This window comes from Sarcophilus harrisii, chromosome 2, assembly GCF_902635505.1.
Source record: "Sarcophilus harrisii chromosome 2, mSarHar1.11, whole genome shotgun sequence".
Taxonomy (NCBI): Eukaryota; Metazoa; Chordata; class Mammalia; order Dasyuromorphia; family Dasyuridae; genus Sarcophilus; species Sarcophilus harrisii.
Window position 1 is genome coordinate 559,462,712 of NC_045427.1, and position 17,933 is coordinate 559,480,644.

General features: G+C 42.6%; 1 protein-coding gene across 3 annotated transcripts in view; it reads left to right on the forward strand.

The window, feature by feature from the left end:
• Positions 1 to 3,686: 3,686 nt before the first annotated feature.
• The window catches only part of NEURL1 (neuralized E3 ubiquitin protein ligase 1), a 96,774-nt gene continuing 82,527 nt past the window's right edge, over positions 3,687 to 17,933 (forward strand). For 2 of the 3 annotated variants that reach the window (XM_031955784.1, XM_031955787.1), the window contains exon 1: positions 3,687 to 4,722. In XM_031955784.1, coding sequence (XP_031811644.1) covers positions 4,638 to 4,722 — 85 coding nt within the window. In that variant the 5' untranslated portion in view covers positions 3,687 to 4,637. Of the gene's footprint in view, positions 4,723 to 9,280; positions 9,386 to 17,933 lie in introns of all 3 variants that reach the window. The other variant, XM_031955788.1, reaches the window with a different exon arrangement.

Here is a 17,933-nt window from a genome sequence, read left to right on the forward strand (position 1 = left end):
CTAACTTCCATCTTTTCCTCCTCTTCCTTCTTTCCTCCTTATCTTCCACTTTTTCTTTCCTTTCATATCTTCTTTTCCTTTCCCTATCTGGACTAAAATCTCCCTCTATATAGTTAAATTTACCCTTTCTTTTCTCCTTCTCTTCCCTTCTCAATATTCACTGAGAGAGCACAAGATAGATGTTATGGGAGGAATATAAAAATAAAGATGTCCTCTCTCCTCTATAATCGATGGATGAAGGATATGTATATGAATAGAACATGTACAAAAATATCTATACACACATATATCCATATAAAGTTAACTCCAATTGAAGAATTTCCCAATGGCACTCCTAATACATTAGAACCAAATTGTATTATAAAGCTCTACAATTCTTTTATAACATCATTCAACTGATCCCCTATTTATGATATTGTTCTTATGGAAATAACTCATCCCCTCTAACTCTATAATTCACCTGAAATATGAGAGCTCAGGGTAAATGAGCAGCATGAGATGGGAGTAGGCCTGTATAATTGTAAGTAAATTTAATCAATATAGAAGAAAGATTCAAGCTCATATGAATTCCTTCTGGCTGAAATTAGGGAAGGTGTCAGAGAGCTAACATTTGACCGCGGCTTTTTATCACGGGTAGGTTTTCTACAGAGATGAGTAGGGAAAGGGAATGGTGTGGGCAAAGGTATTAGGATTTGAAAGCATGTATCATGATGTGAAGAGGGAAGAGTAAGTAGTCTGATTTGGTTGGAGCATAGAGTATGTACAGGATTACTAAGTATAGTAAGGAGAGTAGTGGGAAATAAGGCTGAAAAGGTCTCTTGGGAACAAATTATAGAAGACCTTGAAAAACCATGAATTTGGACTACTGAGACAAACATTTTTCAGACTTTTTGGTTTTAACTTCTCTTTACATTCTTAAAAATTACCGAGAACTGCCTCCCCAAGAAATTGTATTTTTTTTTTTTTAAATGTAGGTGATATCCAGGGAGAATGCTGGTAAATTTTTAACAACCAGCTACCTCCTTATTCCCTATGTACACTTTTAAGCTTAATCTGAATTATTAATATTTTCTGCATTGCTTTCTTAAATCTAGACAATCATCAAAACAATAAATCAAAATCTGATTTGTATACTTGCCAAATTTTGAGATATAAAAACTTACACTGAAAATGTAACAGTTGGCTTTTGTGAGCTGGTTTAAGCTGACCCCAGCATATCCTGAGTTGTATCTGCGTGGTATTGACTGCATTAGAAATTAATACATTTTAGCATTACTATGAAAATAATTTTGAACTTGTGGATCCCCTGAAAGGGTCTTCACATTTACTCCTGGAGGCAATGAGTAACCACTGAAGGCTAGGAGTTTGGGGGAGTGTGTGTCAGTGTGTGTATATGTGTTTTGGGTGGGTAAGAGTGGAGAGTCATTGATATGCCATCCTTGGATAAAGCATAACATGTTTCTTAGATTGGAATAGACAATACAATTTCAATCAGACTCTAATCCATATTTCCAGATAATTTCACATTACTCACTGTCATGTACACTTTCTATAGAATGTACAAGGAAACTGGACACCTTGCTGTCTTCCAGCTACTGCCTCTGTGAGTTTCCTTGGGCTATTCCAAGGCATCTTTCACTCCTTCACTTCTGTCTCTTGGAATCTCTGCCTTTCCAATCTCTTCTACTCCCTCCCCTAACTTACTTTATATATTTTAAATTTCTATGTAAAAATTTTGCATAATTTTGCAAGAACATCTTTTTTTTTTTTTCTTCTTTTTCCTTTCCCTCTTTTTTTTTTTTTTTTTTTTTTAATTTAATAGCCTTTTATTTACAGGATATATACATGGGTAACTTTACAGCATTAACAATTGCCAAACCTCTTGTTCCAATTTTTCACCTCTTACCCCCCCCCACCCCCTCCCCTAAATGGCAGGATGACCAGTAGATGTTAAATATATTAAAATATAACTTAGATACATAATAAGTATACATGACCAAAACATTATTTTTGCAAGAACATCTTACATGAAATTTACATATTTTGCATAATCTGTATATATGTTATTCTCTCCATGTGAAACATCAGCCCCTTGTAATGGTTTTCATTTTTGTCATTGGATCCCCAGTACCTAATAGTGCCTGGCACAAAATAAATAATAAATGCTTGTTGCTTCAAAGTGAATTGAAAGATGGGAATGAAGGCACAACGTTATTCAGGTTTGAGTACCCTGAAATAAATAACAGAGATGTGGAGAAAAACTGAAAGCAGGAAGAATTTTATGCCAGGTACTCTTCAAAAACAAGCACCCACAGATGCATAGATGTTGGCACCTGCCCACCTAACTGAAGAGGGAAGAGTAAGTAGTCTGGTTTGGTTAGAGCATAGAGTATGTACAGAGTTAGTTAGTATAGTAAGGAAAGTAGTGGGAGATAAGGCTGAAAAGGTCTCCTGGAAACAAATTATAGAAGAGAGAAGCAGGAGATATTCAGGAGAGAAGTAGTTTCACTGAAAGTCCCACTATCTTCAATGAATACTCTGATAAAGGGCACCTTTTACATGTGTATGTGTACATTTTAAGCATGTCTGCCTGGGTATATAATATATCCACTTGTTTCACATGCACATATACCCAACCTTGGTTGTGGGTAACAATTTCTAAGATGATGAAAGCTTTAATGTCTGAGAGGAAACCAAGAATCACACAAGTTGGTTATTGATACTCCTGAGATCCTTGTAACAGGTGTGCCTCAGTTATCCCTGCTGCTCCTTCCATCTCCATTTGTCTCTACAAAGGTCTTTTATCTTCCTGGCCCTGGAGACTAGCTCTCTGTCCTCTGAAAGTAGAAGGGGAAATAGGAGGCCCTCATCTGCTCTTTCCCCCATTTTTCTTCCTGGCTCCTGTTCCCCTTAGTTAAGAACTCCATAGTCTCCAGCCTTGGACAAAAGGAAACTGCCCTCTCTTTCCATCTTCATCTTCTCTGGTTTTTTATTTCCTTATTTCACTATTCCATTTAACAGCTCCCCATCTCTCCATACCTATTCTCCATTCTCCACGTTATTCCCCATCACCTGCACATCTCAATTCCCATTTCTACACCCTCATTTCCTCATAAGATCAAAGATTTATAAGCTGCCTTAGAGGTCATTTAGTCCAGGCATTTTATATATTAGAAAACTGAATAAAGAGATTAAGTGGCTGCTCTGTAACACAGTCAGTAAGTATCAGAGTTCAAATCTGAATCCAGGACTTCCTGAGGCTATGTCCTGTATTCTATCAGCTCTGTAGCCCATTCCATATCCTACCTCTTTTGTCCTCATCCCCGTCTCTTTATTGTCTGTATCTCAAACCATTTCCCCCACTTCCCATCTCTCCTTCCCAGTGTTGTATACATGACTCTGACAGCCTTGGTTCTCGCCCACTCCCCTTAAAGAATCATACCCAAAAGCCCATCCATGCCTTCTTCTCCACTGTCCTTAGGCCCACTGCCCCCAAAGTCGTTCCCGAGAGAAAGAAGCTGTCTTATCTTTTTTCCAGGAGGGGGCCTAGTCAGCCCATGCCCTTGTTCACGCACCGCCAGAGTCGCCGGGGCTGAAGGGCAGGTAGTGTCTCCCCTGAACTCAGTGGTGCAGCGGTGCCACATCTGGCCGAACGTTGGACCACTTGTCGCTAAGTAGCTCATTCACCGGCGCAGCTGTCACCATAACAACGCGAATGAGGGAACGGGGGGCCCGGGGTGGGGGTGGGGGGAGTGGAGGGAGGAAGGAAGAAGGGAAGGAAGGAGGGAAGGAAGGAGGGAAGGAGGGCGGCGGCTGGCCGGGGGAAAAGATCAGACTCGGGAGTGACCAACAATCCCAGCCCCGCCCCGAGGACCCCCTAGAGCTCAACACCAGCAACCCCCGCCCCAAGCAGACCCCGTGGCTGGAGGAGATCAAAGAACACACAACAGCGGCCAGCCGGAAGGGAAGCGATCATGCCCGGAGAGTGGCAGAGAAGGGACAGTGGCGAAGCTGAGCACCCCCGGCGAGGTCGTTGGTCCTAGACTCTATGGAAGCGGAGGAGCGCGGCCGAGCCGCGGCGCAGCGCAGCCTGAGCAGGAGCCCGAGAAGGACAATAAGCAAAAACTGGAACAAGAACAAGAGCAGGAGCCGAAGAAAGCGGGGGGTCTCTGTGGGGCCCGGCCCAGGGACCCTCAGAGCCAGAAAGCTAAGCGGCCAACAGGCAGCCCGGGCCGGGCAGGAAAACCCCAAGCCCTCGACCACTGGCTGCCCGGCCCAGCCCGGGGGAATGGGAGGAGGCTAGACTGTCCGAGCGAGGAGAACTGGAGCGGAGCGGGCGCTGTCCCAGGGGCAGTCCCGGTTCATCTGGAAACAGAAGCGATTGAGTAGGAGGCAAGCAGGGAAGGAGAGCGGTCTGGGAGGCAGCGCAGTCCGGCGGCGGCGGCGCAGCGCAACGCCGCGCAGCCCCCTCCCTCCGCGGGCGCGCACCCTCGTTCACACGGACACAGACACGGACACGGACACGGGCACTCTCCCTCACACACGCACACGCGCGGAGCCCCAGCTCCTTCCTTTCAGCTTCGCCCAGTCCCCTTTTAGAACACCGTCGTTAGCCTAACCCTCCGGTTTTGGATGTCATGGGTAACAGCTTCTCCAGTATTCCCGCCCTGCCCCGGGGCAGCCCTAACAGGGGGCCCCGGGTCCATCGGCAGCACCTTCAAGGTAAAGCAGAGCTATGGCGGGGAGGGGGGGGCACTTGACTCTGGCGGACTGGGCGAAGCTGCGGGAGGGGAGGGGAGGGGAGCGAGGGGCTGTGCACATCGCCGGGGTCTGGGCACAGCTGGGGGAGGGGAGGGGCGCACCGTTGGGGACTGGGAGCTGATAGGGCAGGGGGGCATTGCTGAAGTCGGGCACAGCTTGGGGAGGGAAGGAGAAGGGGAAGGAGATTCTACCAGGGAGGGGAGACGGTGGGGAGAAAGCCGCCACCTGTTGTACGCACTTGAAGAATAGGCTTTTCTCTTAGAATTGAGCTTCTGCTCCTGGGGATGCACCGGAGGGCCCGGGGTGGTGGGTCCAGTGACCTGTCTCTCAGCCTCTTCCTCATTCTGGTATCAGGCATGGTATCTGCAGGACACAGAGAATAGTGGCTTGGCCATTAAACTGCATTATTCAGAAATAATCCCAAACTGCTCTGAGGAGCCCCCCTCTCGGTGGACTTGCTGACAACAATCCCTCTGGAATGGTTTACACCTTCCTGGATCAGGGTTAAAGACCAGACCGCTAAATCTCCCAAACAGCCTTTCACTGTTCTTCCACTAGGTCAGGCAGGTTTCTTGTTCATCCAAAGATGAACAAGTCCAGTCCAGATTGGACCAGGCTTTGGAAGTTGGAACTTTTAAAGGAAAAGGAGATTATTCTCTGCCTCCCGAAATGTCACTTCCATCTCCCTAACTAGCCCAGGAAACTGTTTCTGATGCTCCCTGGGTTGGACCTAAGTATAGATGGAAGGAGATATGGCCAGCTAAACATTTCTTGTGAGAAAGATCTGGGAGTTTTAGTGGACTGCAAGCTCTATATGTCAATAGTGAGTCATGGCAGCCAAAAAAGTTAATGCTGCATTAAGTTAGGCTCTGCCCTGCTCAGGCCTCATCTGAAATACTTTGTTAGTTCTGGGGCCCCACATATTAAGAAATTCATAGAGAAGTTGAAGAATATTAAGAAAAAACATGACCACAATGTCAAAAAGACTATAAAATGAGTACCAGTGGGAAGAACCAGGGATGGTTAGCCTGTTGAAAAGATAATTTAGAGGAAATCTAGTATCTATCTTCTGTATTTGAAAGGCTGTCATGTTCTAATGCAGAGGCAGGTTTCTGATCTGTGTCAGGAAAAACCTTTTAAAAATTTGAGTTATCCAAAACCAGATTGGGCTGCCTCAAGAGTATTAGAAGCCTTAGCGAGTAACCGTGTCTTGGGAGCATTGGAGAAGGGACCTTTGTCCAGGCCTAGTTTCCACTAGATGCCTCTGAGGTCTGCTCCAGCTCTGAGACTCTCTCCTTCTGACCTTGTGAAGAAGCCTGGACTTTCCCAGCTGCCTTTGATGAGCAGTTACTGGCTCCACCTCGCAACAGTGTATTTAAATCCTTTGGAACCTGTTTGTTTTTTTCTGGTCTATGCCATCTGGGAAGGAGTTCCATAAATACATTGCCTACAGTATGCCAGTGGGACCGCTTTTATTTTGCCCCTTACAAGTTTTTGGGTGGTTGGGCTCCTGGTCCTAGCATTCTGAGATTGGGTGACCAGTCTTTCCTGTCTGCTGCCCTCTTCCTGATGTCAACAGTGACAATAGTGGACATATATAGCATATATATACACACCTGTATATACATATATATGCACATGTCAGTTATATATATATATATATATATATATATATATATATATGTATATATGTGGTATGATATTAAGTCATTTTCAGTCATCTCAGGCTCTTGTCATAAAAAGTCCATTTGCCCATTTGGAGCAAAGATTATTGAAGCAGTTTGTCATTTCCTTGTTAAGCTCATTTTATAGATGTAGAAACTGAGGTACAGATTTGAGTGACTTGCCCAGGTCACACAGCTACATTCATATATAGGGCAGCTAAGGAGCACAGTAGACAGACTACAGGTTTAGGAATCCAGAGGATCTGAGTTCAAGCCTAGCCTCAGATACTTACTTACTGTATCTTACCTCCTTTAGCTGCATTTGCTTCAGCCTTAGAATAATCAATACCTTTCATTCACAGGAAGAACAAGTGAGTCATGTACCAGTCTCAGTGGCCAAGGAGGGAATAGGACAAAGGGAACGACCTCTTTGGAAGAAAAATTCCAGCTGCAGCTGACTCCCATGGTATTAGGATTTACTTGGACCACAGTTTAAGGATGATGGGTCTAAGGAATCAATGACCATGTGTTCCAGCTATAGCAAGATCTCCAGCTACTTTCTGACCTTCAGGAGATTTAGATTTATGAGACCTGGTCCTTAGCCCATGAGAAGCTTGGTGGGAGGAGAGATCTTCAGGCAAAGATAACTAACCATATCAGGCAGCGTGGCTCAGTGCCCAAAGAAAGGTATAGACAGTAAGTATAGTGTCACTGATGCTAAGAGTGGTCAATGAAGGCTTTTGAAAGAAGTGGAATTTGAGGAGAGGAGAAGAGATTCTAGGAGAAAGAAACTGTATCGATACAGAGAGAGGGTTCTAGGTGGCACAGAATCATAGCACCTAAATGGGAAGGGACCTCATTGGTCATCTAGATTCGATTCTTCCGTTTTATAGATAAGGAAGCTGACTGGTCCACATCCCACAGATAATAAGTAGTGGAGGCGGGTTTTTTCTGATACTGCTTCAATGGATAATGGTTCTCTGATGCTAATTCTGAAGCTCTTTTCATTGCATCATGTATATTTGATGATAGTGAGAAGGCTGACTTGGCTGTAGTTAAGGGTCCATGGCAATTGAGAAATGAGCCTAGGAAATGGTGCAATCTGGATTTGTTAGTTTGTGTGATCTGGATCTGTTATTTTATGTGTGACCTTGGACTGCCTGCTTCCTGAGTCTCAGTTTTCCAATATGTACAATGAGGGTTTTGAGCTTGATCTCTCAGGTCCCTAATCAGCTTTTAATCCTGTGAGCTATGAAAGGTGGCTTGGGACCAGATTACTAAGCACCTTAAATTCCAGGATGGGACACTTACACTTTATTCAGTGTATGTGATGTCCTGAGGTTTCACATGACTAGCAGGTTTCTTTTTCTTTTTTCTTCAAAAAATGTTATTTCTTTATTTTTAACATTCTTTAAAAATTTTTTGAATTCTAATTTTCTCCCTTCCTTTTATCATTCCCCACTGATCTAGAAGACAAGCAATATGATATCAGTTATACATATAAAACTATGCAAAACATGTTTCTATATTAGCCATATTATTAAAAAAGCAAGACGAAGAAAGTCTAAAAGTTATGCTTCAATTAGCATCAGGATTCATCAATTCTTTCTCTAGAGATGGGCAGCATTTTTTTTTTTTTTTAAATCATGAGTCCTTTGGAATTTGTCTTGGATCATTGTATTGCTGAAAATAGCTAAGTTGACCATCATTGCAGTGAGGCTGTTCACTTCACTTTGCATCAATTCATGTAAGTCTTCTCAGGCTTTTCTGAAACCATCCCTCTTGTCATTTCTTATAGCACCATAGTATTCTATCACAGTCATTATGCCACATTTTCTTTAGTCATTTCCTAAATGATGGACATTCCCTAAATGATGGACATTCCCTTAATTTCAAATTCTAATTCTAAAAAGAGATATTATAAATATTTTAACATATGAGTCATTTTCCTTTTTCTTTGAGCTCTTTGGGATACAGAGTTAGTAATGGTATTGCTAGGTCAAAGGGTATGGACAGTTTTATAGCCCTTTGGGCCTAGTTGCAAATTGTTCTCCACAATGATTGGACTCTTCCCAACTCCAGCAATTGCGCATTATTGTCCCCATTTTTCCATATTCCCTCCAGCATTTGTCATTTACCTTTTTGTCACATTAGCAATTAGATAGGTGTGAAACAACTCAAGAGTTGTTTTAATTTGCATTTTTCTTATCAATAGTGATTTGGAGCATTTTTTCATATGACTATAGATAGCTTTGATTACTTCTAAAAACTGGGCAGGCAGGTTTCTTGAGGCTTAAAGGCCTTTGTTTTGCTTTTTATTTTTTCCTCTCCTCTTCATGGTCCAGAGACCCTGGACCGGACAGCTGCTATTATTTCTACCTTCCTTATAACTTTCTGGACTTTTCCATATTCTCAATAGTCCTTTGAGAACTTTGCCGAATTATACACACCTATCATTTTAGGATGCAGAAGGGAAATCTGTGTTTTATAGGGAAAGGACTCCTTCTTATCATCATTAAATAGTCAGTTTTCCAGTTTTATAATGAGTGTAGAATAGTCCCTGACATTTACATAGTGCTTAATAGTTTACAAGGTCTAGAGAATCTGTTGGAGAAGATGTTCCTTCTACTAATTAAAGTCAACACCTCAGCAACTTATTTTTTTAATTTAATTTAATTTTTTTTTTTACTGTGAGGCAATGGGATTAAGTGACTTGCCTGAGGTTACACAGCTAGTTAGTGACAAAATGAATCTAAGTCTCTTGATTCTTTGACCAACCACACTGTACTGCTGAGAATGGTAGTAAGATGACTGATTGATCCCAAATCTAACACAAGACAACCTTGTTTCTCCAGTCCCCACAGACCCTCTTCCTACATCTTTGAAACCAGTGATTGTGCTATACAGAAGGAAAATGTGCTTCCTGCGGTGGTGACTCATCAAGACCTGTATTCTGCCAGGTATGGAAGGAGCAGATACCTTCCTCCAAACCTCCACCCCCAAACCCCTCAAGTCTGGATATCATGAAGCTTCCTTTTCTCTTTACTCCATGCTATTCCTAGGAATTAAACTCACTCCCTGTTTAGAATCAGACTCATATCAGAATAGAGACACTTACTTGCATACTGGCTCTGGAGTCAAAGGATCTGGGTTCAGGCCTGCCCCTGAAGTTATAGTGTACTCTCAGGAAAGTCTCTTACCTTGATGGACTTCAGTTTTCTTGTCTATAAGTTAAGGATTTAATTAGATGGCTTTGGAAATTCTTTCTCACTATAGAACTATGATTCTATTTCTGTGATTCAGAAAGTCTTCTGAGGAAGAGTTGGAACCATGGCATATGTGCAAGGCCAGGAAGGAAAGATCTAGGAGATAGCAATCCATCATCGTCTCCACCATGGTCTGTTAGAGATATCTAACCCTCTCTCTGCCCAACTCAGGGAAATTGTTCACTTTTCTCCTTGATTTGCAGTGACTGGTCATATGTCAGACCATGGTTTAGAATTCCATGACAACCTCTCCCCCCCCCCCCCCCCCCCCCCCCCCCTTTCTCTCAATCTTTTTTCTCCAACTCCTTTTCTAGACTGGCTTGCAATAGCTGTTTAGATGGAGGAAGCCTGGTACTTTCTGTTCCACTGTTGTTCAGAGCTGATGTGTAGGTGAAAGAGGGCAAGGGGGCTGACTCTCTCTGGGAATAACCTAGCAGTCTTCTCTTTCTAGCCCAGCACTTTTTGGTGATCCCCTTTCCAGCCCCCACCCAGGTACCTCCATTTAATTCAGGCTGTAATTGGATCAGGGCTGGCCCAGAATTCTGTTGCTGAATGAGCCACCTCCAGTGTCTCCTTCCTCCTTCTGTAATTACCATCTCTGGATTTCTCACTATTTTAACAAAAGCAAAATGGAGGAAACCTGGTGTGAGGATGAAAATAGTGGCAGAGGGTACATGTAGGTTGTTGCCAGGTTGTGGGCAATCAATCAATCAACAAGCATGATGATTTACCATGGACCAGGCACTGTGTCAAGTGCTGGGAATAACAAAGAAAGACAAAAACACAAAAATAATCTCTGCCCTCAAAGATCTTATACACTAATAGAAGAAATAATAAGTAATTAACTATGTTCATACAAGATCTATATAGAGAGAGTTGAAGTAAGGTAATCTTAGATGAAAAAGCTCAAGTGACCAAACCAAGAGTTTGGAAGGGAGAGAAATGATAGTGGGGGAGAGGGACAGACAAAAAATCTTTCCATTGTGTCCTTCATTTCTTTAGAAAATCTGTTATAACTTCCAAGTTGTTCCTTTTAGGCTAGCAATGGATAATTCAAGAGCTTATTACCTTCTAAGTATAATTTAAGTTTTCCCCTAAGTACATTAACTTATACTTGTTCCTAACTAAATTGACATTTTCTCATTCCTCACACAGTCTTCAGGCAGTCTTAAGCTTAAGGTCATTAAGGTCATGAGTACCTGATGGTCATGTTATCTGAAAGCCTACTGATTTAACTATAGACTAAAGACCAATCCTAGCACTATTAGGAAAAGGGTGTGTGAAGACATGTGGGTTAGGAATGTAGTCTTGCCATAGATGTGGAATCAGTCAGTCAAACAATCAATCAATCAATCAACCAATTAATCAAGAGGCATCCACTGGCCTATAATAGTTTGCCTATTCAGGGATATTGTTGTTTTTATCCATGCTTTATTCTCACAGAGGACCAATGACTTCACTAGGGTGAATTGGATTTGAATGAGAGATTCTCCTCCAGAGTCATTAAAGTCAAGATGATTGGCAGTGGCCCAAATCAGGGAAGTATAATGGGGCTGATAGAAGAAAAAGACATGGATGCTTTCTGCCAATGGGGGCCCTTTCTGGTTGAATAAACTAACCAAAGGGTGAAAATATCTATAAATTGTAATGTCAAATGAAAGTCAGAGAAGGCTTCTTGGAGGGGGTGAGCTTGAAGTGAAATTTGAAGATATATAAAGAATAGGAGAAGATGGGAAAAGAGGAGGGTTCAGTTAAGAACGGGAGGTAGGAGCCTCTCAAGTCTGGTATATATGAAGGTAATATCACAGTGGGTTGGAGTTGGAGGGGGTGTCGTAAGTTGATCTGGGAGCACAGAAAAGATAGACAGTGAAGAAACTGACTGAGCAGGAATGAGGTTTCATATTGAGTAGTGAGAAATGAGGCTCATTCATTCAAATTCATTTGTTCACTCTTTGAACCAATTAAAAAGCAATTATTAAACACCTATTGTATGAGAGGCTCTGTGCTAGATTGCAGGGATTATTTCTAGGGAAATCTCCAATAGCAAGGAGCAACATTCTAATGGGGAAGACAAATATAAAAATATACACAATAAGTATAAAGAGTATAAAGACAAATGTAATTAAATACCAGTTTGTTTAGAAGGGAGGAAGTGGAGGTGAATAGGAAGTGAATTCCAGGGATATAGAATAGCCAGTGCAAAAGCTTGGAGGTGGGAAATGGGAGATGGAGTGTCCTGTGTGAGGAGAAAAGTGTTCAGTTTGACTGAATCAAAGAGCATAGGAGAGGGGATAATATTCGATGAAAGGTTGACATCAGCTTATGAAGGACTTTAAAATGGAAACAAAGGATTTTATTATTTATCCTAAAGGTAATAAGGAATCACTGGAGTTGATCAAGAGAATGACATAGACAGATCAGTCTTTCAGGAAAACTGTTGGTTGCTAGGTGGAGGACGTATCGAAACACTGAGAGACAGGAGTTATGGACACCAATTAGGAGACTGTTGTAGAGTAATCCATGTGAGAGGCAATGAGGGACTGAACTAAGCTATGTGAGTAGTGAAAAGAGATTGGATGGGGGAGATACAGGGCATCTAGAGGTAGAAACCGCAAGATTTGAAAACCAACTGAATATGTGAAGTGAGGGAGAAAGAAGGGTCAAGGGTAATGCTACGGTGATGAATGGGGGACACTGAAAAGATGGGAGTGCTTTCTACAAAAATAGGGACATCTCTGTGCTCCACATAATGGTAGGTGTCAATCTGTGGGTTTGGAATTGAATACCAGGTGGAGTAGATTGTGAGGGGGAGTCATTGAATGTCTTTGGGCAGGGGAGACAGACTAGAAGATGGGAGTATTATAGTCACAGCCTAGATAACAACTTTTTCTGATGTAATAATAAGAATAATAGCATTTATATAGCACTTTCTCTATGCCAGACTTTGTGCTAAGTGTTTTACAAATGTTCTCTCATTTGATCCTCACCACAGTCTTGGGTGCTATTATTATCATCCCCATTTTACAATTGAGGAAGTTGAGGTAGAGAGAGATGAAGTGACTTGCCTAGGATGACCCAGCTAGGAAGTGACTGGGACCAAATTTTAATTGGATTCTTCCTGATCCACGTGCTCCATCATTGTACCACCTAGCTCTGCCTACTGGTACCAAATGGAAAGTCTTTGGGAGTAGATACCAAATCCTGAGCATTTCCCTCTCCCACCATTCTCTGTTCAAAGGTCTTTATGCTTGTGGACTCAGGTTATCTCCATCCAGATTGGCTTGTCAAAGGCTGTATCCATCTGACACCTGTTGTTTTCAGAGCCTCTCCCTGGAACAGCCAAGGCTCCTGTTTACAATTGTCTGCACTTATTTTGATCTTTCACTGTGACCAAAACCATCCTGTTTATAATATGTCATTCCTGGGGCTCTCTGGGGGGTATAGGCCACTGGGCTTTTCTCTTTCCATGCTGGGTCCCCCACCAAATCTGTCCTATATTGTCTCCTACATAATCTATTTCAGTGGCTCTTAGCTGGTCTCTGGAGTTTCCTCTAGACTAGGCTTCTTAAACTTTTTCGACTCATGATCTTTTTTCACCTGAGAAATTTTTATGTGACCCCAGATATAGAGGTATATAAAATAGGCATATAAATCAAACATTTATGGATAATAAATCATCATTTCGTGACCCCACATTTAGTTATGAGACGCTATGTGGGGTCAAGACTCAGTTTAAGAAGCTGGACTCTAGACCAGAGATTCTTTACCTAGAGTAAAGAAGAAATTTCAGGGGGGGTCCATAATTTTGGGTGAGGAAAAAAACTTACATCATTATTTATACTTTACTTCAACTTCTAACTAGAATTTAATTTTTCCTTCAATTATTTATAAACCTGATTTTGAGTAAGGATCTATAGACTTTACCGGACTACCAAAGGGTAGTTTTTTTTTTTTTTTAAATCACCACAGAGTGAAAACCCCAGGTGTTTAAGAATAGTGAAGTAATGATTTGAATTGTGGAGATTTGGGCTAAAAGAGTGGGTTGAGACCATGTCTTGAAGGGTCTCCTGTGCCAGGTTAAGGATTGGGCTTGATTGGGTAAGCCCCAGGGGGAAAATCTGAAGGTATCTGAGCAGGGTTTTAGAGCTGTTTAATTCAAAGGAAAGCAGTTAATGAGGATGGTGAATATGACAGCATGTAAATAAGATTAAAATAACAGACTGGAAGAAAAGAAGTGGTTTTGGAAGCTCTTTTAATCATTCTGGTGAAATGAGGGCCAGAAAACTCTTTGAGTATCAGAGATACTAGATAGGTTTCCATACATGATCAAGTTGTATTCTACCTCGAATGACCTCTAAGGTTCCTCCCAGCTCTAAATCTGGGATCCTGTGCTCTGTGTTGGTGTTGAACAGTGGACTTGGTGTTGAAAAATAGACTTAAATAATAGCAGGACAGATAAAGGCTACATATAGGCCTGAACTTCTCAGAGGTGAAAGTCCCCACAGAATTTAAAGAATGGGAGAACCATTCATCTTGCTCAAAAATGGGAGGGCAGACAAAATCATTTCTCTATGGCTCCCCCAGCATCTCAGATTCTCCTGGGTTAAGCTGGAAGAATTTCTAGCTCATAGTTGTGGCTATCTGGCTTCATATACCTCTCCCTTTCTGAGCAGGAAATTAGGGACTAAGAGAGAGCTTCTCTATGTTCTGGAAGCAGTCAACATAGAAGGTGGAAGGGAGTTTTTCTGAAAAGTTCTGCTTTTTGTTCCACTCACTTCGTAAGCCTAACCTAAAGCAGACCTAGTGGAATTTCCTTTCAGACTGCCATTAGTCTGTACATCCCAGAGACTTGGGAATACACAGGAAATTTCTCCAAATCTTGGTGCCTATGAGGTGAGGAGGAAAACCTTTGTATCTCCTCTGATGGAATGTAAGCTCCTTGAGCTCAGAGACTGTTTCATCTTGTCTTTTTATCCCCAGCCACTACTACAAATCCCATTATATAATAGGCATTTAATAAGTGCTTGCTGATCGATTGACTCATTCCCTGTCCCAAATAAAAGCTATGGGTAATCAGGGCCCACCATTACCATTACTGATGTCTGGTTTCTCTGAGCTGAGCTGCATGCCTTTCTTAAAGAAAGTGGGCATGAGGGGAAAGTGTTAGAGAAGGGTCAGCAAACTCTTGAACCATGTTGAGAATCAAGGTGGAATAGCAGAGCCATTCCATAATAGAGTTCAAGTCCCAGCTCTGACACATACTGGAAATCTCTCAATAATTTAGGTAACTCTGTAAAACAAGAAGGTCAGCATCTTTGATAGTAGAGGGATTTTCTTCCCCTGAGAGTTCCAATGTCTAAGAAATTATAAGTCTAGTCTATAAACTGGAGGAGAGGAATTGGTAATTCAAAGCAGTATGAGGTCCCATCCCAGATTAATCTCCCTAATGTAAAGGGAGGCAGAGTAATATAGTAGAAGAATCATTAGCTCAAGTTAGAGGAACTAGATTCAAACCCTACCTCTTATGCTTACAGAACCTCAGTTTATCTATGTGTAAGATGAGATAATTATGCCAGGTAGCATGAAGTCCTTTCCAGTTCTTGATCTTGGAAGTCATCTCCCTGATCAGGGTCACTTCCCAGCTCAAAAACCTCTAATAGCACCCTATTTTCTATGGAATTAAGTCCAACCTCCTAAAACTCTCTATAGCCTGCCTCTAAACAACTTTTCTAGACTCATTTATTTCCTCTGCTCCCTTTGCCCAAGTTAGACTGGAACACTCCCTTTTCCATCTTAGTTTACTGTGAATGTTCACTCCCCAGTCCCCCATCTCTGCCTTTTGATGTCCTTCCTACTAATTTTCAAGATTTCATTTAAATGTCCCCTCCTCTATGAAGCCTTTGTTGCTTTCCTCTACCTGGAAGTGAGCTCTCTTGTTCTCATAGCTTTTTGTATTCCACTTATATCTACTTTCCTAATTTGTATGTATGATGTTTAGCTATGTACATGAATTATCATTCCTATTCAATTAAAATCTCCTGGGAGTGGGGGAGGGACTGGCTTTTTCCTCTCTGGTTCACCTCTGTAACTCCTTCAAGGTCTAGTCTAGCTCTTTGCACATAGTAGGAGCATAATACATATTGAATAGGATTTGTGGATTTTACAGGTTAGGAGGAAAGAACAATGGAAGAGAAGAAGGAAAGGAGTTTAAGGTGGTAGACTTCCATAGGAGCCTTTATCAGGAATTCTGGCTTATCATGGTCTGTGGCCTCAGTTCCCCTCAATCAGTGATGCTTTCAGTCCTGGAGCCCTGCACACACACACAGGGGTGAGAGGCTGGGTGCTGCGTCTGGCTGAGCTCGTTGCTGTGGCAACTCCGTGTGGGATGCGCATGGTTTCCTTGGTAACACTTAAGAGCTGGTTTGGTGGGTGGTAGGGAAGGCTGGGGGATGAATGTGTGCCAGTCAGGCTGCATGTCACACCAGCTGGGAGTGACGCTGAGCAAGGACAGAGTGGGGGAGCCATAGTTAGGTTGAGGTCAGTGTTTGTGAAGCTTTGTTTTTGTTTGTTAAAAGCACACAAAAAAATTCCGTTTTCTGGAAAACCTGAATTGTGATTTGATGGCGTCACTAGATCAGCCTTAATCCTTTTCCTCCAACAATCCATCCTTCCTTCTCCTGAGCCCCGAGTTCCCATATCCTGGAGATGGACCTTGTTGGCTCCTTCCCAGAAAAGACTTAGGAAGTGGGAGGAAGAGAGGGAGACAGTAGAAGACAGGAAGGGTCCCCAGGCCAGGATAGCAGCCGAGACTCAGGCCAGAAACTTTATTGCCTAGGGTTTATTAAAAGATACTTATCAGCGATCATTACCCATATCTTCTTGCTCTATCTAAATGAGCAGGTGGTGAGTCATGGAATAGAAAGGGAGAGATGGGAGGAAAGAGGGAGAAAGAAAAGGAAAAGAGGAAAAGATAGAGAATAGAAAAAGAATGGGAACAAAAAGAAATAAAGATAGTAGCCATGTAGATAAGGATGACACAGCCTGGTTTCTGGTCTGAGCACTGGATCAGTTGGACCAAGGAGAGCTGCAGCACGTGGTAGTTGGCAACAGGATTCCAGACCTGAATCCAGTTCAGTGACATGGAGGAAGGTTCTATGGACTTTAGGGTCTTCACCAAAATTTGGGACTCTGGACATGGTATTAGGGAGAGGAGTTCTGGGGACCACAGAGTCGCCTCTGAGAGGTAGACTGCTGGCTGTGGTATTTGAGAGGGAAAGGAAAGCTTGGAGAGCTCAAGAACCTCTGTGGTGTGAGAGGCAGTTTCTGGGGCCAGAACCGGGGGCCAGCCTAGGTCTGGATCTCATGTTTGATACCTGGCCTCCGCCAGCCCATTCTAGATGCCAGCCTGGGGTTTATGTCCAAGAAGATTTCAACACAAAGTCATTATAGACCCACTCCTTGTCCATGCCCTGGGCCTTCTCCAGGGTGATGCTAATTCCTTAAAATACCTGCCTCCCCTCCCACAGCCCTTTATAAAAGAGAGGAGATGGGAAATTCGTGGTCACAAAGTGTTTGATGTGGTCTGTCTAGGGATTGGAGGTAGGAGAGAAGCAGAGATGCAACTGGGGCCATGGACCCTGACAGTCACTGTCCTCCCTGTATTGCCCAGAGTAGCTTTGCCTTCCTTGTCACGCCTCTGTCTTGTCAGTGGAATTGAGAGAAGTAGTTTTGTACCCCATCGAAGAGGAGATGCTTATGACAATCAGGGAGTTGAGGTCATGGTGGTAGGTTTTCCACTTTGTGTGAGGGTATCAACTATTTCCAGGTCTCTCTCATACATGTGTCTTCCCTATCCTACTGGTGCTCACTGAGTTTGATAACTAGTTCCTATTGTCCTTAGAGCTGCTCTGACCTTCTCCCAACCATCCTTCAATCCCCACTTCCCTCCCCACTTCCTTTATTCATTCATTCATCCATTTATTTATTTGTTTGTTTGGTGAGGCAATTGTGGTTAAGTGACTTAGGGTCTTACAGCCAGGAAGTTTTGTGTCTGAGGCTGTATTTGAACTCAGGTCTTTCTGATTTCAGGACTGGTGCTCTATCTGCTGCACCATCTAGCTGCCCCCCCCCTTGAAAAAAATATTTTTAATTTATGAAATAAAATAAGCATTTTCATAACAGTATAATAAAAAAGATGATTGCATATAAAACTACCAATCTATTATGTGCAACCTGCTTTTAT